The sequence below is a fragment of the Falco biarmicus genome, chromosome 6, assembly GCF_023638135.1.
Source record: "Falco biarmicus isolate bFalBia1 chromosome 6, bFalBia1.pri, whole genome shotgun sequence".
Taxonomy (NCBI): Eukaryota; Metazoa; Chordata; class Aves; order Falconiformes; family Falconidae; genus Falco; species Falco biarmicus.
This window is the reverse complement of record NC_079293.1, coordinates 62,250,000-62,273,759: the sequence shown is the minus strand read 5'-3', so window position 1 is coordinate 62,273,759 and position 23,760 is coordinate 62,250,000. Positions and strand designations below refer to the sequence as shown.

General features: G+C 39.3%; 1 protein-coding gene across 9 annotated transcripts in view; it reads left to right on the top strand.

The window, feature by feature from the left end:
• Positions 1 to 20,126, top strand: part of DSE (dermatan sulfate epimerase) — a 37,839-nt gene extending 17,713 nt beyond the window's left edge. For 7 of the 9 annotated variants that reach the window (XM_056343594.1, XM_056343600.1, XM_056343596.1 and 4 more), the window contains 4 exons: positions 8,972 to 9,225; positions 12,980 to 13,219; positions 14,685 to 14,892; positions 17,103 to 20,126. In XM_056343594.1, coding sequence (XP_056199569.1) covers positions 8,972 to 9,225; positions 12,980 to 13,219; positions 14,685 to 14,892; positions 17,103 to 18,867 — 2,467 coding nt within the window. In that variant the 3' untranslated portion in view covers positions 18,868 to 20,126. Of the gene's footprint in view, positions 1 to 8,971; positions 9,226 to 12,979; positions 13,220 to 14,684; positions 14,949 to 17,102 lie in introns of those variants that run through there. The other 2 variants (XM_056343602.1, XM_056343603.1) reach the window with 2 other exon arrangements.
• The last annotated feature ends 3,634 nt before the right edge of the window (positions 20,127 to 23,760 follow it).

The following is a 23,760-nucleotide window of genomic DNA, read 5'->3' as shown; positions in this document are numbered from 1 at the left end:
CTGAAATAGGTCAGCAGGTTCAGAACATGAAGGAGTAGACAGACAGATTAAATCAATCTGGTTTTCCTAAGGAACTCAACTAAAATGTGCCAGAAAACATGTTACTGCACACACTTCCCCGCTTAGGATAAGACTAGGAGAACAAACACGGTAAATAGAAGAGTTGTGGTTGTTATGGCATGTAATGACATTGCCAGAACAGTCTTACACAATGCTTAGTAGTGGAATTGGAGAAAAAAAACCCAAAAAAGATTTCTCCAGGCTATTTAGGCATGTTTAGTTTCCCTCAGACTTTGGCAAAAATATCATTCTGGATATATGTTACGAATGTTATCCTTATTAAATAATCTGAGAGCACACATGTTCTGATCAGTGAAAAGAAGGAGCAGTTTTGATGATGTCCAGGTTTGGAGCCTTGAATTTTAGAATACTCATGGGCCAAAACTCCTTATGTCATCAGTGGAGAGGGCTTGTCCAGAGACATATCAGTAAGATAAGCAAATCAAAGGAACTTTTCTCTCCCTAGACTTCCTCCATAATGTAGGTGCTTCAACTGCGATGTAAACTGCCCAAAAAATGTCTTTTTATCACTGACAGATTCATCAGTGTGTGTTGGAAAGTTAAATCTGGCAGTCATAAAGATTCCTTGTTAGCAGCCTGATTATTTTGACAGTATATTCTGGTTTTGGTTTGTTTTGTTTTTACTTCTGACATGGCATTGACTCTAAAATAGCTCTAGAATTTAAAAAAAAAAAAAGTTGGATGAGTTTCCTCTCATTTTTGTGGTGATATTAAATAAAATTTAAGCCTTACCAGAAAACAGGAGTCTATTTTAGTAGTGTGTGCAGTAGTTTGATAAAATAAATAGATTTTTAAATGTCACTAGTTATTTGTCCCAGAATGCCAGAAGATTAAGGAGACTAACATTTTAAATTTCATCTTTACATTAATGAGAATTCTCAGTAGTCCAAATATGGTTGAATAACTCAGGATACAAATATGATAAAATCTACTGGTAATTGATACATGTGTGGAAGGGGCATGTAATTAAGCACTTCTGTCTTTTCTCATCTATTACGATAGTAATTTTGTATCACATAATAAAGTACACCCTTAAGTGAGTTCCCGTTCATGTAGGCTAGCAGACCTCAAGCTGTTTGCCATAACAACTGATGCTGATATGCACGCTGCTCATAACAGAGCATCTGTAATTGCTACATCCTGGAGTAGGTTTACATTTTAAAATAAACAAAGGGGCAGTGGCTAATAGCTAACTATAACAATCAGCCAAAATAGTATGGGAACAGACAATGTTTTGGAGACTTACAAGAGCAGGGAAATGTAGTGCATTAATATTTCAGTAAAAATATATTAACTTTAATGGGTTTGCCTGTAAAGATTCAAAGCTGGTGTTAAATAACTTCCTTGGTTTTCCTGGGATTTGATATCTAGATGCTGCCTAAAATCTTAGGGAAAGCTTGTCCTTATATCTAAGCTGTATTATCTTATTTTACAGAGAACAGAGGATATAGATGTGTTCTGGCATTTTATCTCTTGACTGGCCCCTAGAGCACTCCCCACCAGAAGTGCGTTTTGGCCGAGGAAATCTGTACTCGTGATTCTTTCCATATGCTGCCTCGGCCCGTTCCCGTACCGAGCAGAGTGATGTAATTGGAGTCACACATTGTGCAGAAATAAGAGTCCAGTCAGATTCTGTGTTTTGGACAAAGCAGTAAAAAGCTTTCTTCTTACTAAGCCTGCCTTATAAACAAATGCCTTAGAAGTTCACAAATTCTGCACCTTTCTTACAGCAGCAGACGTGTCTCCATTTGCAATTGCCAGACAAGAGATTTCTGTGGGGTTTTTTTGTGGGGTTTTTTTTTGCACATAGTTGGCCCACCGTTTTTAAAGACAAGTATGTTATCAATGTGCAGCAAGGTGTGGGATTTGACAGTAAGCCTGGCTCTGTGGGTCTCATAGGGGAGATAATTACTGTCAAGCACATGCAAACATTCCAAGGGAATAGCAGCGAGTAAGGAGAAGCTAATGGGAGACTTTAGCGTAACAAATCTGTGACCATTCTGCTATTTCTTATTAACCAGCAATCCTATAGTCTTCTGTTAGTCCCTGTTTGTTAAAAGTATTGGAGCATGCTATAGGACTATTGCTGTTAGTATCCAGATAGCGCTTGGTGTTGAGCACTACGGACTACAAAGTAAAAATACAAAAATATAATGTGTAGATAAATGCATAACTAAAATAAATTCACATGTGCCGGGTTGAAATAAAGCAAGTCTCCATGCTGACACTACAAATTTAGAACATCTGTTTGACTCCAAATAATCAACCGGCAGTCACATTCAAAGAAAACTTAGGAGGGTTTTATAAGAATGCAGCATAGCAGTTAGTATAAAAGAAGCTTGGGGGATGCTGAGATAGTCTCCTACAAGGAGGAAGAAAAGGAAGGCTAGGAGGATGAATTTGGTATCTGGAATATATATTATTTTAGTAAGTGAAATATCAAACCCTCATGCTGTTTTTATCTTCTTCATATGCAGCATTTAAAAATAGAAGCTGTGCATGACTCTGAAATTCAATGGCTAGCTGGATTCTGAAGAGTTTCTGTTATACTTTTTTTTTTCATGGATAGGATCTCTGGGAGATAAATTGGCACTGAAGTTCTGTGGTGCTACAGGGAGCTCGCTTTGTGGCATGCCTGGTATAAAAATTTGCTACAAGAGCTAGAGGTAATCTGTTGAAATAATAACATAATTAAATTTCAGTGTCTGCTTAATATGGCACTGAGAACTACTAAAACAGACTCAGTTCTTGTTTATTAATGCCAGCACAGAAGGATCATGATTGATAACCAAGAGCAAGCCCAGTGTGAAAAGGACCCTCTTGTGATCAAAGCTAAATACAAGAGAAGAGGATCTGAAAAAAGCTTTAGAAGCTGCAGAAAGATGATTATAGACCTGTGAAGGAACAGAGAACAGAAGATAGAAAGTAGATGAAGATTTCCGAAGGAGTAAAGTTTTAGTTGTCTCGTCAACACCTAAGCAGGACAGCCCTGCTTTTATAGTAAGCTCTTAGCACTTCTGAAAACTTTGTCTACACATTGCCTCTTTTTTTCCATAAAATGAATGTGGCCATTTATATTTAACCACTCCTTTCCCTGTATTCCTGTGAACCAAGCTGCAATGAACACAAGCTTGTCAGTGGTTGCTGCTAAAGCACAACTGGTAAAGACATAGGGGTAAACTTGCCATGTTTTACCTTAGACACTGGAAATATATATCATCAGTTTTTCAAGGACGTTTCTTGTTCTTAACATTTTGGTTGTTGCAGATCACTGAGCACTTAGGTTGTGCAGATACAGGGGGTTTTGTTTTGGCAGCCAACCAGAAAAACGTGAAAAGGGTGAAAGCTGAGAGGTTGGTTTGGATGAAACAGATTTTTTCAAGGATTTTTCTTTTTTCTTTCCAAAACAAAATTTGGAAGCTATTCTTCCGTTAGTGAAGAAAATATTCCATTTGAGCACAAGAAAATATTTTGTTTTGGAGGCTTCTGTAAGAAAAATACTGGAAATTGAGTCTAGTTTATAAAACAAATGTTGGTGGTCTTATTCCCCTTGGCAGGTAATACTCCCTCTTGGTATGTATACTCCCTCTGGCCATGGAAGAATACTTCTCTCCTTTGCCTGACGGGAGGTTTAAAGCTGTATCTCTTTCCCCCAGAAGTGGGTGAGAACAATAACAAGGGTCTGTGGAGTGCCAGGGCATTGCCATTGGCATTGGGAAGACTGTACAACTGCACAGTTGATTTCAGGATCAAGAGGTCAATTGCCCCCATTACACACCACGTTTGCATCCACACTTGACATTTAATGTGCATTAAACTCAATCATGCTGTTAGCTAGCTACCATGTCTAAGGTAGAGTGCATTGAAATGCAGTAGAGGGCTGTCCTTGGACCAATTTTCACCCGTAAGCCTTCAGAAGGGAGCCCTGACTGACTTTGCATCTACCTAGTGAGGGTGAGAGGCTCAGTGCTGACTGAGGAGGAGTGCCAGCATGCTTCCTTCAATCATTAGCTTAATCTGCCCTCAACCTCCAAGAGTTACTCCGCAGTAAGTAATTTGTCATGGGAAACGCTGGAGCGTTAAACTTCAGGATGTGGATTACTTGTGTAATATATGTGTCAGGATGTGCTTAATGCTTCATTTTGTGTGCAGCGATGCCATATTACTTATTGACACAGAGGCCAGAAATCAGATCTGACACTGCCTGGGAAGGCATTCTGTTTGTCAGGTTAGAGAGTGTTACTCTGCTATGTATTTCCATTTGGTTTTAAGAACTGGATACAAAGTGAGGGAAAGGTGATTCTAAATATCCCACAGGCCATGATCAGGGAACTCTCTTAAGCAGGAGAGTTTGACTTGAATCCTGCCTTGAAGTGGGCAGACAGTGGTTTTTTTCCTTATTGTATTTCTTAGGGAAGTGCTAATAATTCTGGTTACAATAAGGAAACAGTTATTAATAGAAAGAAATTAGGGGAAAATACAGAAAACCATTGCTACTGAGAGAAGAGACATTAATAGCATTAGGAATATTGTCGTGAAATAGAGAAGTTGTGGTAATCTTACCACAATTTTTCTTGTTGTTAATACTGATTTTTATTTCCCATCCAAAATTCTATACAATTGCTATACTTACTCAGAGCACAGAACCACATTTAGTGAAGGTGGTATGTACACTCTTAGCTTTGGACAATGCAGTGCATGCATGATAGTTCTTGACATCACAAACTGATGACTGAAGAACGGGGTCTTAACCTCACCTTCGGATTCATTGTTCATTGTAGAAGGTGGTAAATCTAAAATGGATGACCACATTGCACCATGCTAAAATTCTCAACATGTAGGAAAACCATACTACTTATCCATAATACCAGCCTTATCCACGATCTCTTTATTTCTCCAGTTTCTTCATGGAGGATTTATATCAAACTCAAAATGTTTGTAATGAAGTAACAAAAATATTTTGTATGACACAGATGAAGAGAACTTAAAAGAACACTCCAAGCATGTATTTGTCCAGTGCTGTTCACAGCATTTGCCCAGACAGCAGTTCTTTGTGCAGAATGATGCATATGGCTTTGGATGTTTATGGAGTTTGATCATTAGGCAGCAAACATGTTCAGCACTTTTTGCTCTTTTATAAACCACCTCAAGTTTCCATATAGGTACTTCTTCCAAATACATGTATAGATGTGTAAGTGTGGGGAAAAAAAATATTTTTTTTTGTACTATCTGTAGGGATGCATTTATGGTTTAGCTGTTACTTTGAAGTATGTTTTAGAATTTTTGGAACAGTTTCCTTTGCTAAGTGTTTGTTTGCAACTAAGTAGTTGCTCTGCACTAAAGAATCCATTATAGATATTTCTATTTACTTTGGATTCTTGTTCTGTAGCATCTTACACCTTTAAAACACCGAAGAGTGCAGCACTGAGGTAAACGTTACTTGCTGTCTCCAGACACAGTTAATTGCTAACCTGGGGTTCATACTGTCTGATGTTAAGTTTTTGTCCTAAGAGGCGTAGAAAATAACTGTTTTCCAGTGCAAAGCATTGGCGTGTTTTTACCAATCTTTATTTGTATAAATACACACAACTTTTCTTTAATATTTCAGAGCAGAGTAGCTAATTGATAGCCCTGAAAACTCTTTTTTTCACGTAATACATTCAGTGCAGGCCTGTGGTACCATGCTTTCCCACAGTTTATCAGCCAGGTTGTTTACCAGATCTGACACTGGAGATCCATTTGAAAAATGAGAGTATAATTCAGATACAAAAAGCATTTAATGCTTGCTAGTTGTCCATTCTTCTTGTGACTCATGTTCCACATTGTTGTTTGTACATTGCTTGGTTCAAGTGAAATTCAGTTAATGGAGGTGCACTGATTCGTATCAGCTAAAGAGTTGTTACTTCAGGAGAGCTTAATTTTAAGAACAGATGTTGACTGTGGTTTTGTATGTTTAGAAATGAGGGTCTTTAAATCATCATCTTTAATTTTCTGTATTACTTGTGTGCATCTCCTCTGTTAAGTTCTAGATGAGCCTTACTATACAGAATTGCAATTTGGAGGAAGTTAGGACAGAATTACTTTGTCTAACCCAAGGTGGGTAACCGTGCCAGTAAGTAGGCTTAGGATGCCTAACATAACGTATTTTACACTGAAGGGTGTTGTCTTTTTTTTGCTGAAGAAATCAACAGCCTAAATGCAGTTATAAATTATTCGTTTAGCACTTCCCGTATAGAAGAGTGCTTTCTATTTTGTCAGAAATGGTGCCACAGAGACTAATACACACTTTTATACTATAGAATTTGATGCAGCATTGCATTTGAAACCAAACATAAAGTTAGCATACAGCTTAACAATGAAAGTTGCAATCCATCAGTTCCACTGTCAAATCCCATTTAAGATGAAGTCCAGGTAAAGATCATTAAATAGCTTTAAGCATATTCTAATTAGCAATTTGTATGTTGTTATAAGGACACTGAACTTTGAATTAAATGTTTTCAATTAACTCAGATTCTTTCATTGTTCTTTTCTTCCCCCCTAATGTATGGCTTAGCCTCAATTACTTTGTAATTGTTCCAGGCAGAGGTGTTTAAAGGGATAATTCCTGTACACATTTGAACTCTGGTTTCTGAATGTCCAAAAAGTTTAGTAAAAAGCAAAATCAAAAATAATTTGGAAATTAGGATTCATGATATAGCTGGTCAAAGGTATGTTCACGTGTCAAATGATTTCCAATACCCAAGCACAGTGCCAGGGTGTTGCATATAACCAGCATAGAATATAACTTTACTTTTATATGTAGGACTAAACATTTTAAGAGCTTTTTCAATTATAAAGAAAAATGAAAAAGCAGAAATAGAGATGGAGAGAATTAATTGAGGTTGACAAATAACCAGTTAACTCAGATTTTCAATTTTTGTGCCTCAGTAACACAGTATAAATAAATCTGGAGAGTCAGAATAGTTGCTTGCCCAGTTCAGCTACATTTTCTCCCAGTTTATTGGAAATACAGAAAGAATGAGCATGTACAAAAAACACGTAAATGTTTTGGCGTACAGGTCTGTAATTTTTTTGCACAACAATTAAGTGAAAACAATAATAAGAAATTTTACTATACCTGGCTGGAAGTCTTCACTAATAAGTTTAGTGTTTGAACCAGGAAAAAACAACAGAGAAATGTTCTTGACATTGATCACAGAGAATAGCAGGTGGATGTGGATGTGGAGAAGACAAGTAGTAAATTTCTAGAATTTTTTTTCCTCATGCTTTAACAGTTTTTTATTACCACACTCATAGCTGTCAGTCTTAATGCTGTTCACGGTTTTGTCAATGCCTGCCAATTAACCAAGAAACAAAATAGTGTACATAAAATAACGTAGTCCAGTAAAACCCCAGATCAAATCCTGCTGCTCAATGCTGAGTAAATTCATGTATTTAAAGATTTCATTTAAAAAAAGGAAAAGTGAATGTATAACTTCACTCAGTGGAAGATGGGATTGAAGCTGAGAGGTGAATACTTAAAACTGTTGGAAATTCAGCTAATCAAAAAGGCTAAAGAGGCTTTCCTTCTTTACAGATATGAATGTGCCAAGTTCATTTGAGTTCTTCCAATAGTGTTAGATATACTGAAATAAAAATCAAACGTCGTTTTTCTCACTTGTACGTGTTGTGTTCTGCCATAGTTGCAGTGCCCTAGGCTGTTGGTCATAATTTCTGCGTGGTTCATTCATGCATTTTGAATGCAAATAAATGCTCCTATAGCAGAATGAAGATTTTTTTTAAATCTTGCACTTTTGGTATTTTTTCTTATCAGTTCACACTATTGCTTACGCAAATTAAGATTAAATTATATTTGTAGAGTCATAGAATAGTTGAAGCTAGAAGGTGCACATCTTCAGGAGCACAACACAATCCCTATTGATTGCAGTAGGATATTCTCTCATCTCAACAATTTAATATTAATTTCTGTAATTAAAAATATATTGCAGAGAAAGGGAAATAAGATAACCATGAAAGCAACTGACTGTGCAGTTTATCAAAGACTTTTTTTCATCATATATTCCTTCACATTTCCTTTTCTTTAGAACCGTGGCCAGAAAGTACTGTCAGTACTGCAAAACTAAAGTCTTTGATTCACAATATATGCTTTATTTAAGAGAAATATTTGTTCTACAATACCTCCACCTCCATTATGAATTATCTTGGTACAAATCTACTATTTTGCTAAGTTCAGTGTAATCATTGGGTACAAGCAGGTAGTTCCTAGACATTAATTTTGATTAGTGGCATCATTTTGCCTCTATTTTATTTTTTAATGCTATTAAGTATGTTAATTTGAACTGTACTCATGAAAGTAAATTTAATCATTTCTACTTCTATTGAATGCATTTGGGAAATGAAGAAGCAACATAGTGTGTTTTATTACACTTTCTTTAAAGACAACTTCAGTTGCATAGCCACCAGAAATTTATCAACATTTGGCTCCTTCAGAAAAGAAGAAAGTTGTTACAGGATTTTAGAGGAGTGTAAACTCTGAGATAGTACTTTCTCACAAAAATGATGTGAACATTGCTTCAGATAAATAGATTCCATTTCTGTACAATCAATATTCTGCATATCTGTTTCTCTTAGGGAAACACAGAATATTGCAAGCACTGTTTTAATGTTTAACAACTTAATCTAATAAAATTAATGAGCTTTGAAGCTTAATGTTGTCCCTACTTAGGAAAGAAAAAAAATGGTCTCAGAGACTTGGTAAGTAGCTTACTACTGTGTTAAAATTAAGCATGAATTGCCTAACTTCAGAGGCATAAGACATACACACCTCAGTACAGTAATGGAGAAAATAAGTGGGTGAAACTCAATTAATTGGCGTATTTTTTATTGACAGGTTAGTGAAGGATGCCCCATGGGATGAGGTCCCTCTTGCTCACTCCTTAGTTGGTTTTGCCACTGCGTATGACTTCTTGTACAGCTACCTTAGCAAGACTCAACAGGAGAGATTTCTTGAGGTCATTGCCAATGCCTCAGGATATATGTACGAAACATCATACAGACGTGGATGGGGCTTCCAGTACCTCCACAACCACCAGCCTACCAACTGTGTGGCCCTGCTGGCTGGAAGCCTGGTTCTGATGAATCAAGGTATGTCCTAAACTATAGCAATGTTTTTCTGAAGTGTATCAACTCAGTCAGCCGTTTATGCAGCAAAGCTCAGGAACAGATGGAAATACTTCCAAGAGTACAGCAGTATGGGGTTTGCTCTTTGGTTGCTTAGAAAAATTCAGTTTACTGAGAAGAACAAAAGTCTGTGAGCAGATGCACAAAGTATAATATATATGTATATGTACCCATGTATATAAATTCGATTCTCTAAGTGATTCTGAAATTCTTACCTCGCTGTTTATAAGAGTTAAAAATCCCCTCGTGTATAGTCTGTCCAGTCCAGATTTACAGACAGGGTCTTTCAGGATAGATTATCGGTAAAGAGTGATGCACTTGGTCTCCTTAAGCAACACACTGAGAAGGTCAGTAGTCAGAAACATCCCACGCTGTGAGCTGGGTGCTAGACAACAGGATAACCTGGAATTTCATACACAACTTGTCTCCCTGAGGGAGCTGCAAAGGTGTAACTTTTATCCACCCAAAGGCCACAGCTCAGGACCTTTCTTTCCAGCATCTTTTTCTATGGAGATGAGTAGGGCTTTAACTTTCTCCCTCTGGACTATGCCCTTGTGCCCCACAGCCTTCATCCAAGAGGTGTCTGTGCCAGGTGTCATTTCCTTTTTTGCGCCAGGTCTTAAACCCAGCCTTGCCAGTTCCCAGGTGAATAACCTTACCAGTTTGCTTTTGGCTGCTCTGACTGGGGGCTGTCCCTCTTCTCCTAAGTGCTGCACAGTGTAAACAAGAATGCAAGTCACAGAGTCAGAGGGAGAGCAGATGAGATATCCTGACTTTAAAGCCCAGTGGTACTTCAGCTGAGAGGTGGAACTCATGGAGCCAGCTCCTGCTTTTATAAGAATGCGTCAGTATTTTATCAAGTGATTATTTAATATGTGCTAGAAGTATTTTGAAAACGTGATGCCCTATGGAACTACTTGCTGCAAGTTAAGGAAAATAGTTTATAGATGCTGATGGTGTTGCCAAGCTGTTCAGCTCTGCCAAGCAAAGGCACATCTGCACATCGTTGGAGCTTTCAGATGCCCACAGAATTGTGCCAAAAAACTGTGGCACCTACTCTGTTTGAGGGGGCATCTTTTTGTTAAGTGTTTGTCAAAGCAAGCTAATTCACTGATGTGCATATACTGAAAAGCAGCAAGAGTATGTGTGGAAGCTGTTCCCATTCCTGCTGTCTTGTCTTCTGCAAATGGAAGACTCGGACCATGTTTATTCAGTGGGTTTTGCTAAATTCCTTGTAATTCCATCCTGCCCCAAACCTCTGTTGGTGCAGAAAGCTGGCAGTTTGCAAGATGACTCTGCTTTTCATTAGAGTATAGACCATAGGAATGCTTTGTGCCAAACAATGGTAACATCACAAAGTTGGGCAATATTTCTTTCACCAAAGGTTGGTGGGAATTTTGGAAAAAATTAAAAAAAAAGGGGGGGGAGGGGAAATTCAGCAACATTTGAACAATTTGAAAATAGTAATGATATTTCAAATGAAAATAGGTCAGAACAGACTGTGTATTTCTAACTGAAAACTCAGTTGTTTTCAATATAGAGCAACTTTATTTTTAAAAAATGGAAATTTAAAATAAGCTTTTCTGTTGGTCTAAAATCAAAAAGAAGTTTTTAAAAAAAAATTCATTCCAAGACAAAAGACTTTTTCTGAAGGAGAAAAAAAAAAGGGGGCAGGAGGAAGAAAGTGAGTGAACATGCTATTCTTCCTGTATCAGATCACAGCAATTGCAAATGGTGTTGTATCCCAGTGTATACCTTTCACCCCAAAGGTTTAAATTCCAGCTGATTATTTTAAACACAATTCAGCTATTGAAGCATGCAGGGACAAAATAGCCAGCTTAAAAACATGTAAACATTGTCATAGGACTGACAAATGAAACTAACTGAAATGAATTCTAGGCACACACATATATTGAAGTCTTTGTAGTTAAGGTAAACAGATATTCAAAAAAGAAAGTTCAGTAACGCCTAACTTGATATAGATACTGCTAATTTTAGGTGAGATTTGTTCTGTTTTGTTCTGTAGCCAGACAGAGTGTTGAGTCTGTTACTGTTTTTTCATTCTAATATATTATTCTTTAATATACTACAAGTATAGGGTTATAGCATAGATGTACACTAAGTAAACAGAACATACGTGCATTACAATGATAAATGCACTATGCTGAACCATGGAAAATACCATTCTTGCTTAGTGCAGTAGTCAAAAGTTAGCTATTGTGCCTGTTAGGAGAGGGAACAGTGGAAGCATTTGGGATTTTTCTCGGACATACTGCTGTGCTGCCAAATCCCATCAGAGTAATGAAGCAGTGTCAAGACAGCTGTAAGTAAAGTAAGTGGAAGTAAGTAGCACCACCTGCCCCTGTTGCTCAGGTTTTCCCCATCATAGTTGTCTCTTCAGCCAGCAGATAAAAGCATCATGTTAGTTTAATTTAGACATTGCAATTTTTTTTCTCTCTGTTAACTGAGTAGCCTTGACTAGTAGGATGTCTGAATTGCTCGTCACTCTGCAACTGTGGCAATGAAGTGAAACAGTCTCAGTAACGGGTTTGAAAGGCAGATCATACTCCCTTAGCCTGGCACATGCATTTCATTCAGCAGGCACTGCTTCCCACGTAATGGGGTGTAATGTATGCCAGCTGAGCTCTGCTATAAGTCTGTAATAAGTCTGGAAATAAGTCCGGTAAAAGCTGTGTCCAGACACTTTGAGTTGAGTGGACACTAAGCTGCCATATACACACACGAGGCAGTTGTTCTCTGTTAGTCCTGCCTCTCTTGCCAGTGAATCCAAAAGAAAGTAAGAGAAGGCACATAGCCTTTCCTCTGCTGGGATCCACATGCTGACTTCTGCAATACATAAGTGCAGTGCTGAGGCTCTTGTGCTTGTCTTTGTTCCTTAGTAAAGGCAGACAAGCCCTGAGAAGGTCTTCTCACAACCTTTTCCCAGTTCTTGATTTTCATAGAGCGCACAAAAATAGTAAGATGTCTGAAAGTCTTTTCTTTAGAAGAAATACAACTGTTTAGGGCTTGTAATATGTGGAGGCTGAAAGTTATCCTAGTTGAAAGGTTACCTTTATTCTGGAATTAAAGAATCTGCATTTGGAATTAACCATGCAAAACTTTCCCAACTTAACTTCTATTTGGATAACCCTTCAGGTCGTACAACAAACCAAAAGTGTAAGTAGAACAGAGCATCTCTTAAATTAGAGCATGAATTAGAGTATCAGTTAACTGCAGCTCAAACGTCAATTTCTTTGTATTTTTAAGCTCTGAGGATCTCCTGACCATGCTGGTGATCAAGCCAGTGAAAAATGACTGATTAGAATATTTGCATTATTGGAGCCCTCTAGTGGGGACCTAAATTTGTTTTCATAGGGCTTTAATTTGAAATACAATAGTCTTGACTGGGCTCTTCCCTTTTTGCATATCCAGAATGCATTAAAGAAATTTTCCTTTAAGATGGAAAGCATAATCCCACATTATCAGCGAAAGGTGGTTGATAGGATTTTCCCTGCTCATGTGACCTTGCTTTGCTGTGTTTAAATACAGTGTTTTATTTAACACCCTAGAACTACAGGGATGCTGCAGCACTAGGTTGTATTATAGAGCTCTGGATTGCAGATTCCATGCTGTAAAGGATACCATTGTGGGAGTACAGATGACATACTCTAAGATCCATGGTGGTGTAATTAGATTTCCCAACACCTTTTTTTTTCAGGCTACCTTCAAGAAGCTTACTTGTGGACCAAGCAGGTGTTGGCAATCATGGAGAAGTCAGTAGTCCTGCTGCAGGAGGTCACAGATGGCTCCCTCTATGAAGGCGTAGCTTATGGCAGCTACACAACCAGATCGCTGTTTCAGTACGTGTTTCTTGTCCAAAGGCACTTTGATATCAATCACTTCAGCCATCCCTGGCTCAAGCAGCACTTTGCATTTATGTACAGGACTGTCCTGCCAGGTAGGTCCTTTGGGTGAATGAAGGTGAATCTTTTAACTTTTGAAGCAGCAGTAAATTTTGTACTTGAAATAGGCCTTTTTAAAATAACACTGTACTTGGGTTTTTTAAAATAACCTTTTCCTCAGATTTCACCTATGTCATCCATCAAAACAATGACATCCTTGTTTAACACTGCTTATTAAAGATCATTATTAAACTGTGGCTTTTAAAATCAGTGAAAAGATAGAAACATCATTTGGGAGAAAAAGCAATGCTTCAGAATTTGATTTCTGGATTTTTGAGTTTGAAACAGACCTGTCTCTGGGGTTGTCTGTTTGAAAAATAATATTCTTCAAGATTCCTATTGATATTTTCCTTTGCCAGAAATTATCACACCAGAAGATTAGGTAAAAGGAAGAGAAAATGATGAAGCTAGGGTAAAAGCATCAGTAAAGCGCAGGAAAGTTTTACATGATCACCAGTTTTCCACAAAACAGTGAAATCGATTTTTATACCATTTTAATAAAAATATTTTTCTTGTAGAAAATGTCATTGACACAAATGATAGGTTTCTTTCTATGGTCCAGGGGTACATGAACCATTTTGTTATGTCAATGTGAGAGTTAATCTGACATCACCAATGGGTCTATTTTGAAGACTTTTAATATCTCTGTTCTCTTGCTGGATCTCTCTGCTGTCTTGTAGTGTGTTTTAGCATCTCTGATTTGAAGTCCTAGTTGTGACTAAAAGATGGAGATGTACAAATACGAAACCAGTTATAAGTTAATAAATATTGCTGACTCCTCCTAGCCTTCAGAAGAGATTGAGTTTCAGGAAGCCTTGCAAGATTTCAGTGTTGGTTATTTGCAGGACAATTAACTAGGAGCTTACGTTGTCCAAATTTCTGGTTAAAAAGACCGTGATAACTTTAATGGCTGTAAGAACCCCAGATCTAGCTGTGTATGTAACAGTGGCTGAGCACAGCTTTGGCATGGCAGCACAGGCACATAAGGAATTGCATTGACTCCACGTGAGACTGCAGGCATCTACTGTGGAGAGGGTCCTAAGAGCAAAGTGAACTCATGCTAGCTGTTTCAGGATGAAGCTGGTTTTCTTTTTTTCCTTGGGACACCTCTGTTTCTTGCTTTGGAGAGTTTGGATTGACATAGGAAAAGTGAGAGCAGTAAACAGAAAGTTACCTTTGCCAAATTTGAGTGAGAAGAGGCAGTGGATGGGATGTTGCTTCTTACATTTTTTGTAGTACTTTGTAGCCCAATGCCGAGGAAGAAAGGTGGGTATTCAAGTTAGCTACAGCAGAAGGGAACAGCTCCTGTGCAACCTGTTTATGGCTCATTTACAACTAGGTCTATAAACATCTGAAAAGGCTGCTTCTGTTTGTACCCCTTGGTTTCACCGTGATGCTCTACAAACACATCTTTGTATGTTTATTTGTTCTTTCTTACATTCCTTTGCACTTTTTCCCAAGGGTTTCAGAGAACTGTGGCCATTGCGGATTCCAACTATAACTGGTTCTACGGGCCAGAGAGCCAGCTGGTGTTTCTTGACAAATTTGTCATGCGCAACGGCAGTGGGAACTGGTTGGCAGAGCAGATCAGAAGGAACAGAGTGGTGGAGGGCCCAGGAACACCATCCAAAGGGCAGAGGTGGTGCACTCTCCACACTGAATTTCTCTGGTATGAAAGGGAATGAGTGGGCTCAAAAGGAACCTGACAGCTGTTTGCTCTTAGTGGTAATTCATTATCTTAGATTTGTACTGTAGAAGCCAAGATTAGGCTGGCCATGTGTGACCCAGAGAGTCCTTAGTCTCAGAAGAACTTCTTCACTTAGCATAGATGCACAGTATGTGTTGCTGTAGAGAACATGTGGTCTTGCTCTACATCTGCTTTTGCATTTTGTTTCCATTGTCTATTGCTTGTACAGAATACAAGCAGTTCCAAAAGAACAGAAATTTTGCCTGCCTGTATTCTTTGGTTTATTTGGTCCATTGAATGGGTTTTAATCCTGTTGTGTTCTTTAATAATAAAGAAATTTTTTTCTTTTAAAAGCTGTAAGTAATAATATAAACTTTCTTTTAAAATCTAAAGTAATGTAAGTGGTAAGGCTACTATTCTTTTTGCCCACTAATTTGCAAGTTATGCTTAGGAAAAATATCATGATAGATGACTGGATCCATATCTTCCATGTAATTTATAGCTCTGCTAACTTGTATGTCAGTCTTCTAGGGGTAATAAATGAAAAGACCCAAGAGGCTTTAGATACCCATATAAATTCCCTCAGTCAGAGGAGAGAACAAGTACATTTTCAAGGAATCAGTGTCACTCAGTTTCTCTCTCTTAGAAGAAAAGTATTATTGAATATATATTGGTTTACGTTTTTGATATGCACATTAGAATGCATGTTTATTGGGCTCCAAGCAGCCTTCATCTTGTTATTTGCAACGTACAGAATCTCTTCTCTAAACCCCATTCCATCATTCTTTACTCCTGCATCTCCATGGAAATCTTGAGAATTCATACTTAGGAAATTATTTTCAATGTCAAAGGGAAAGAAATTTTTTAAGAGCACCTGAGTAAAAAAGAAAAAAAATCAAATTACCTGACTATTCCAACAGTTGCCTTTTCCCTGTGCTGCAGTGTTGCTCTTCTGATGAACATGTCCACTTGCATTACCGTCTCAGGGAAAAGGTCTGCTTTTAGGGGAATCTCCATCAAGGACCACCAGATACAGAGCAGGCTTCTGGCGCTGGTTGGAATTACCCAAAGCCCTCTGCAGGACATGAGCTGTGATTGTCTAGCTCAGAGGTCCTCAAGCGTTTTAACCAGGGGGCTGGCGCGGATGCAGTGGCAGGCAGCCATCTGCGGCTGCTTGGTTTCCCCCCAACCCCCGGTGGGGGGGGGCGGGGGGTCTGTAAATACCAGGGGCCGGATTGAGGACCCTGGGGGGCCGTATCCAGCCCGCGGGCTGTAGTTTGAGGACCCCTGGTCTAGGGCTTGACAGAGGCTCCTGGCTAGCTATAGAGAATAAATCTGATGAGGAGCTATCTAACAGAAATACGACTGGGCTTAATGACGGCTTTGTTTATTTTGGTTGCTTAAATAAAATGCCAGAAGGTTAGGGTTTTGTTTTCCATGGTTGTTTTGGGGTCTTTTTTCTTTCAAGATCTGTAGGTCAAATAAAACAAAAATTATAAGCATTGTAACCTTTTCTGGAATGAAGACCTCTTTGTAAACTGAATGTCTTGCATCTTACAATTTATATAAGAAAGCCATGCAAATTTTTTCTTCGACCTAGTTGCAGAAGGAAACTAACATACACTAAGTGATATAAATCATAAAAAATTATCCTTCAAAATGCCTTTTTATTAGTTTTTAGTTAATTGCCAATTCTGTTTGGAGACTCCAGACTTCTATAATCATCAGTTAGCAAAACCGATACTCTGCTTCTCTTGCTTAAGAAGTTAGTAGTAGGTGCTGATGTTGATGTCTAGTGCAAAACAGACCGTGTCTACAGCCTGGTCCTAATGTGCCTTTTTTAGAGATTTATGTTGCAGTCAGTAGCTTTATGATATAAGAGAAAAGGTGGATAGTTTGAAATTAGTGGTACTCTTACTTTTTTGACTGCAGAAGGATTACTGGTTTTAAATGCGTAGCAGATGCTTTCAGCTATTATTCTATAAAAAGCGCACCAAAAAATATTGTAGAGGGATTTGTATGATAAGTATTGTTAGAACTGTATGATTAGTTCAGTCAGGAAGCACACGTGTGAGCTTTATATAGCTTGCTCCTTGATGTAAATATTGCATCAGTTTTGGAGTTTTGTACAGGTGCTGATAATGGAATCAGTCGAGTGATTTTTAAACCCATTTTCTCGATCTTTTTGGCAGGTATGATGCAAGTTTGCGCTCTGTACCTCCGCCAGACTATGGGATTCCTAAGCTGCATTATTTTGAGGACTGGGGAGTGGTAACCTATGGAAGTGCTTTGCCAGCTGAAATCAACAGGCCTTTCCTTTCCTTCAAGTCAGGAAAGCTGGGAGGACGTGCAATATATGATATTGTTCATAAGAACAAGTACAAAGAGTGGATCAAGGGGTGGAGGAACTTTAACGCTGGCCACGAACACCCGGACCAGAACTCCTTTACATTTGCTCCCAACGGCGTACCTTTCATAACAGAAGCTCTATATGGGCCAAAATATACTTTTTTTAATAATGTGTTGATGTTTTCCCCTGCTGTGGCCAAGAGCTGCTTCTCCCCATGGGAAGGGCAGGTTACAGAAGACTGTTCCTCGAAGTGGCTTAAATATAAACACGACTTGGCTGGTGACTGTCAGGGACGAGTGGTTGCCGCCATGGAGAGAAGCGGGGTGGTTTTTATCAGGGGAGAAGGAGTGGGAGCGTATAATCCTAAACTGAAGCTGAGAAAATTGCAAAGAAACCTCATACTTCTCCACCCCCAGCTTCTCTTGCTAGTGGACCAAATCCATCTAGAAGATGACAGCCCCCTGGAGGCAGCGACCAGCTTCTTCCACAACGTGGATGTGCCTTTTGAAGAAACAGTTGTTGATGATGTCCATGGGGCCTTTATTAGGCACCGTGATGGGATATATAAGATGTACTGGATGGATGACACTGGCCACAGCGAGAAAGCTACCATCGCCTCAAGGATGTATCCCCGGGGCTACCCGTACAATGGAACAAACTACGTGAATGTAACCACCCTCCTGCGGCACCCCGTCACGAGGGCCATTTACCTTTTCATCGGGCCCTCCGTTGACGTGCAGAGCTTCACCGTCCGCGGAGATTCTCCGCAGCTGGATGTTTTCGTTACCACCAGTGAGCACGCCTACGCGGTGTACCTGTGGCCCATTGAGGATGGGTCCCGCTCTGCCTTTGCACAGGTAATTGCGGACCGCCAAAAAATTGTCTTTGACAGAGCTTCTGCCATTAGAAGCTCCACAGTGCCAGAAGTGAAGGACTACGTAGGGATCGTGGAGAGGAACCTGCAGCATTTTAAGCCTGTTTTCCAGCATCTTGAGAAGCAGATTTTGTCTCGTGTACGCAACACAGCTAGCTTTAGGAAGACTGCTGAGCGCCTGCTGAGGTTTTCAGATAAGAGACAGACAGAGGAGGCCATTGACAGGATATTTGCAATCTCACAGAGGCAGCAGCAGCAGCAGCACGGCAGAGCAAAGAAAAACAGAAAGGTAGCCAAAGGCTACAAATTTATTGATGCCGTTCCTGACATTTTTGCACAAATTGAGGTAAATGAAAGAAAAGTGCGACAAAAGGCACAGACTCAAGCACAAAAAGAGTTGCCTGTAGATGAAGATGAGGAAATGAAAGATCTTCTGGATTTCGCAGATATCACTTATGTGAAGCACAAAACTGGGGTCTCAGTCAAAGGCCGATCAGGGCTGGCACAGATGGTGACAACTGCTCGAAGTAGTGCCCCATCAATATCAGCTTCTTATACCCGCCTCTTTCTAATTCTCAACATTGCTATTTTTTTTGTCATGTTAGCAATGCAGCTCACGTATTTCCAGAAGGCAAAGAGACTGCATGGCCAAAGATGTCTGTATGCAATACTTTTAGTAGACAGCTGTATATTATTGTGGCTGTATTCTTCCTGTTCTCAGTCACAATGTTAGCAGGAGACCTCTACTAGTCGACCAGTTTATGGTCATATATGTCTATGCAAAAGCATTAACCCTAATAGGGCCAAAATTTATCTTCTTTTTTCTGAAACATTCCAAAAACAGCTGGGGAAGGATTGGTTTCAGACCAGAAGGGATGTAAGAATAGGGCAAGCAATTAATTATCTCGGAAAACTAAGTACTTAATAAGTACTCCTCCTTTGTGTTTTGAGTTGGGCCTCACATCTGAGGGAATGTTATGCTTTGTTCATCAGAGTTCAGTAATGTAAAGTTGTAATTAATTTTTGGTGAGAAGAGCCCTCTTAATAGATTTGTTTCTAAGGGCTTTCTTTTTTATACAGAACTGGGTTTGCATTTAGTGAGTTTTCATTTCAGGCTGCTATGGATGTCTCTGGACATTCTCTTAAGAAAAGAACATTCAAACACAAGTACGCAAGGCAGATCTTAGCAGTACACTTCCTTTCTCTCTGCCAAACCAAAGAAAGCTTCAGTGTGGGACACTCCTGTATAATTATTGCAGACCCTTACATCATGTCGTCTCTTCCGTGCTTTACAGTCTGGCACAGTGCGAAATGGCAGTCATGTCAGTACTTGCCAAGTGAGAGGCACAGTGCCTAGTAGGCAGTAGCAGAAGGCAAATATGGGGCTAACTCAAAGTATAAAGGAACAAAATTCTCAGGAAAAATAATCCTTTATCTTTCAGTCAAATGTAGACTGTAGAAGGATGGATGCTGTAGGGTCTGGTCTCAGTTTTACAAGGTGGAGTTTTCTATAGTTTGAAGCACAGCTTAGTAGAGAAATAATGTCCTAGATCACTGCCCTGCCATATGCAATTGTAAAAATACAAACGAAAAACCAAAGCAATTGTGTGGTAACCTTAGCAATTGCTGGTATGAAAAAAGAGGCATTAAGGAAGTATTTAATGTCTTTTTTTCTGTTCACATGGCTAGAAACAGAGGACAGTTAAATTGTGTGAGCAGCCTGTTCTCTATAAAGCACCAGCAAGGGTTCTGCAAGCTCTTGGTGGCCCCGGGTCAATTATTTGGGGATTAGTGGTAAATGGAATCATGTGGTTTATGACACAAATAAGTTTGACATCTCCACATATATCCCCTTCTGTTCATTAAACTGATTTCAAAAAATCATAGCTATTTGAGAGAATGGAAGCTTTGTGGAATTGGGGCATATCTGTATGTCTTCACAGAAAAACAATTCTTCCAGTACATTTGCTAAATAAAAACATTGTAATTGTCTCTGTGGAAAAGTTGTTTTTCTTTGATTAAAATATTTTTCCTGATAATTACAGTAATGATATTCATCAGCACTTTGTTCAAACCAGAAACCTGTTTCCTCGTCCTTATACCCATTTAGGTATCTGTTACCTATGTTGCTGCTGTTGTGTTGCGAGTCTGTATGTTGAAATGTGATGAGCTTTCTTTGTCTAAACATCTTCAGTGAACAGGTCAGAATATTTTCACCAGCTTCCAGCTGCTGAGCCATTTCAGAGCACTGTATTCACATACGTAAGCCCTACTACAGTCTCCAATGCCTGGATTTGTCCAGTGACATTTGGTGCATTTAGTCTAAGCAAAGATTTAGGATCCCAGTTAATTTCTGATCCTGTGTATAATCAGTGGAGAAAGAGAGCCTTCAGATAGATACTCGGGCTACCTAAGACCTTGAAACTCTTTCAAGACATAGCTTTCCTTTTTCTCCAATTGCAAAAGGCATGTCGGGTTGTTAATCACCTATTTCAAACCACCCACTTAACTGCTTAAGGTGAAGGAAGGTGAGCCTGGGGAACGTCACCCAGTATAGCTCCATGTTTGTAGTGGTGCCTACTGAAAGTGACTAGATTGTGGCAGACTGCGTGTCACTGGAAATGTCCTTGTTTCTGCCTTTGTACTGTGATGACGTGAACACAACTGAAATAGCTGTTGGGTTATGTTCAGTTTCAAGGACACTGTTGGTTAGTTTTTCAATATTAGGTGATACTACTGTTGGCCATGAAACACTGAGAAATCCAGGTACCGTTGCAGTTTAGCTGAACGGCCTGGCACATCCCTCCAATGGGAGCTGGTGCCATAAAATTGCCCCAGGGTAATCCAGAGAGTCATTATGCCCTATAAGTAAATAACCTGTGCTTGTATCTCCATGTCCTCTGTGAGCCTATGAACCTTCAGGAAAATAAAGACCTGTTGTAGCTTTTAGCCTTTATCAGGGTAATGTCAACAGTGGAGTTAATACAAACATTTCACTTTATTTCATGTCTATGCACATTTACCCTGTGTCAATTTGCTATTGCTTTGAACAGTCAGCTATATAGAAAGCCAACCTATAGTGTAGAAGGCTTTTGAGAAATACCTGCATTTCTTGGTCTGCTTTGTAGTGTGGCATCTGAATTCTAGCACTGGATTTGTGTGACTGTCAAATGAAACTGCAGAATTACAGAGGTTGGGAAGTAAGGTATGGTTGTGCACCTTAGCTCTCATTTACACTATACTCCTCTGCACCGTTACAGCAACACAAAGGGTTAAGACGTGGTTGCAAGAGCTGTCCATGTTCACAACCAGATCTTAAAGCAGCTTTTAAAGCAAACCAGCATTCAAACAAATAGCGTACATGCAGTGGTGGAGGGGAAGGAAATGAAATGTACCACTCTGTCCTCCTGAATGGGAGACCAGACCCATTTCAGCATGAAGCGGGAATCCAAGGTTTTTCCTGCCTGTGCTTGGTTTGCAGCTGCTGATACCTTTCTGTTAAAGATTTACGAGTTACCTGCATATGGCTGTCATTACTGGCCACTCTGAACTCCACTTACACAGATGTAGCTAATTCAGATAGGGCAACTAATGTTTGCTTCAACTAGCAATGAAGCCGTAATTGTATGCTTTGTAAGCTGAGTGTATTTCAGATACGAAAAGAATCTTGCGCATTTTCTTATTCTTTTCCAGGCCAGAGCCTTTAAAAAGTCCCTCTGCAATGGTCATATAAGTTTTGTTTCCAATGTTCGCTTCCATTCTCATTTGTCCTTCTCATTCCTTATCAAAGATCATCGTTTTTAATGGAATCAGAAGCAAATGGAAGAACAGATGGTTGCATGCCATCAGCAACCAGCAGCTCAGGCTGTTGGGTGTGTCTGTGTCACAATGAAGAAACAGTTGAAGGTCTCAGATGGCAGCATACACTGAAAAATCTGAGCTGCCCTTGCTGTACTAGGAAGTGTGGTGAGGAATAGCAGGTATGGGATCAACCCATGTAGCCCTAATGGCTGGTGGGAGGGCTGGAGAAGATTGGTGTTCTTTAATGTTTGCTGACAGGAGAGGATGCTGTCCTCACCTTTGTGTTCTTTATCTGAAATGCAGGAGAGAAGCAGTCTCAGTGGGCTCTGTGGCAGGGACACTTGGCACTAGTTTCATCTGGATTGGGTATACTGAACGGCTTTGAAATGTCACTGTATGGTGCCCAGTAGTGAAATTATCTTTCACTCCCTATTTACATGGAGTCACAATACTGAAGTGTTTCCGGCACTTGTGATTTAATGCCAGTCTGCAACTAAGTACCACCAGCCAAAACCAGGACAGGCACATGCCTCTGCTCCCATTCTTGTTCTGCTGCTTTCTGGTTTCTAAAAATGTTAATTTGCTGCATCTCTGGCCACAGGAAAAGATGGTTATCCTACAACTGGGTGTATGTGGATGGGTTCTTGTATTCATCTGAGACCCCTGCTGACTTCACTCAACTTCTCTTCAATAGCTGAGGTTCAGTCACGCATGCTTTATTTCAGAGCTGCAGTCTAAATTAGTCTAAAGTTAGTTCAATGTATTCTGAACGAAGTGAATGGCAATTCATCCCACAGGTAGCGGTGTATATGTTTGAGTGTGCAATCTGGTTCTTAGATTTTTTTGATGATTTTTCGAGTCCAGCTAAAAATTGGCTGTGTTATATACATCATTGTGATAAAGGAAGCAAAGGGAATGGAGCACATTACCTCATTTCTTAAAACTTGTAAGATCAAAGCTTATTCTGAAGGATTATGTGTCTGAAATAGATCAAATTCTTCTGTCGGCCTATGTATTTTCCACAGATGAAAAGTTTTTTCTCAGTGTTTGAAAGCATATAGTATTTGGAAAACAGCTCTATTTCTGCACTGGGACATTACGTTTACATTCATTTGGTCTGCAAAAATCTTAGTTGGGATCAAACATACCTTTGTCTAATCCCTTTTCTCTGGCTACTCTGTTAAAATTCAGTAGGGTACCTTCAAGCTGGTAAGTCAGACTCAGCTAATGAAGCCAGGATTTTATTTTCTGCCTTTTCTTGGCAGTTGACTCCAGGAGCACTCTGCAGCGGGAGGCTTGTGTGATCCAGTGCTGGTTATGTCCATACTGTCATCAGTACAGAGACTGATTTCTAAACGAATTCAACCTTCAAACAAATAATGTCAAAGCACTTCAAAGAAAGAGCCCAGCACCCTTTCAAGGAAGGAATATAGTTGCTGCCTGCTTGAGACAGGCAGGAGAACTGGACCTAACTACACAATATATAAATGCATTCTGAAAAATAGTCTGAAAAACAGGTTTATCACTGGGTCTTCCTCAAAGCTGGCATCAGTTTTTCTCCTGATAATAACGTAATACAGATGGGTGACTAAATTTGCGTGTGCCTTGGTTTGCTACTCCACACTAGAGTGGCTGCAGCCATTTAAGTTAATAGGAAAACTAATAATTTCATGAGAATTTAGATTTCATCTTCAGATTTCAGTGAAACTGAACATGACTGCAGTGGTCATGAGATACTAAGGAACACATGAATCCATATATACAAGGCTATATCCTCTCTACTTCTAATTCCTGTTCATAAATATAGCAAGAGAACAATGAAAAC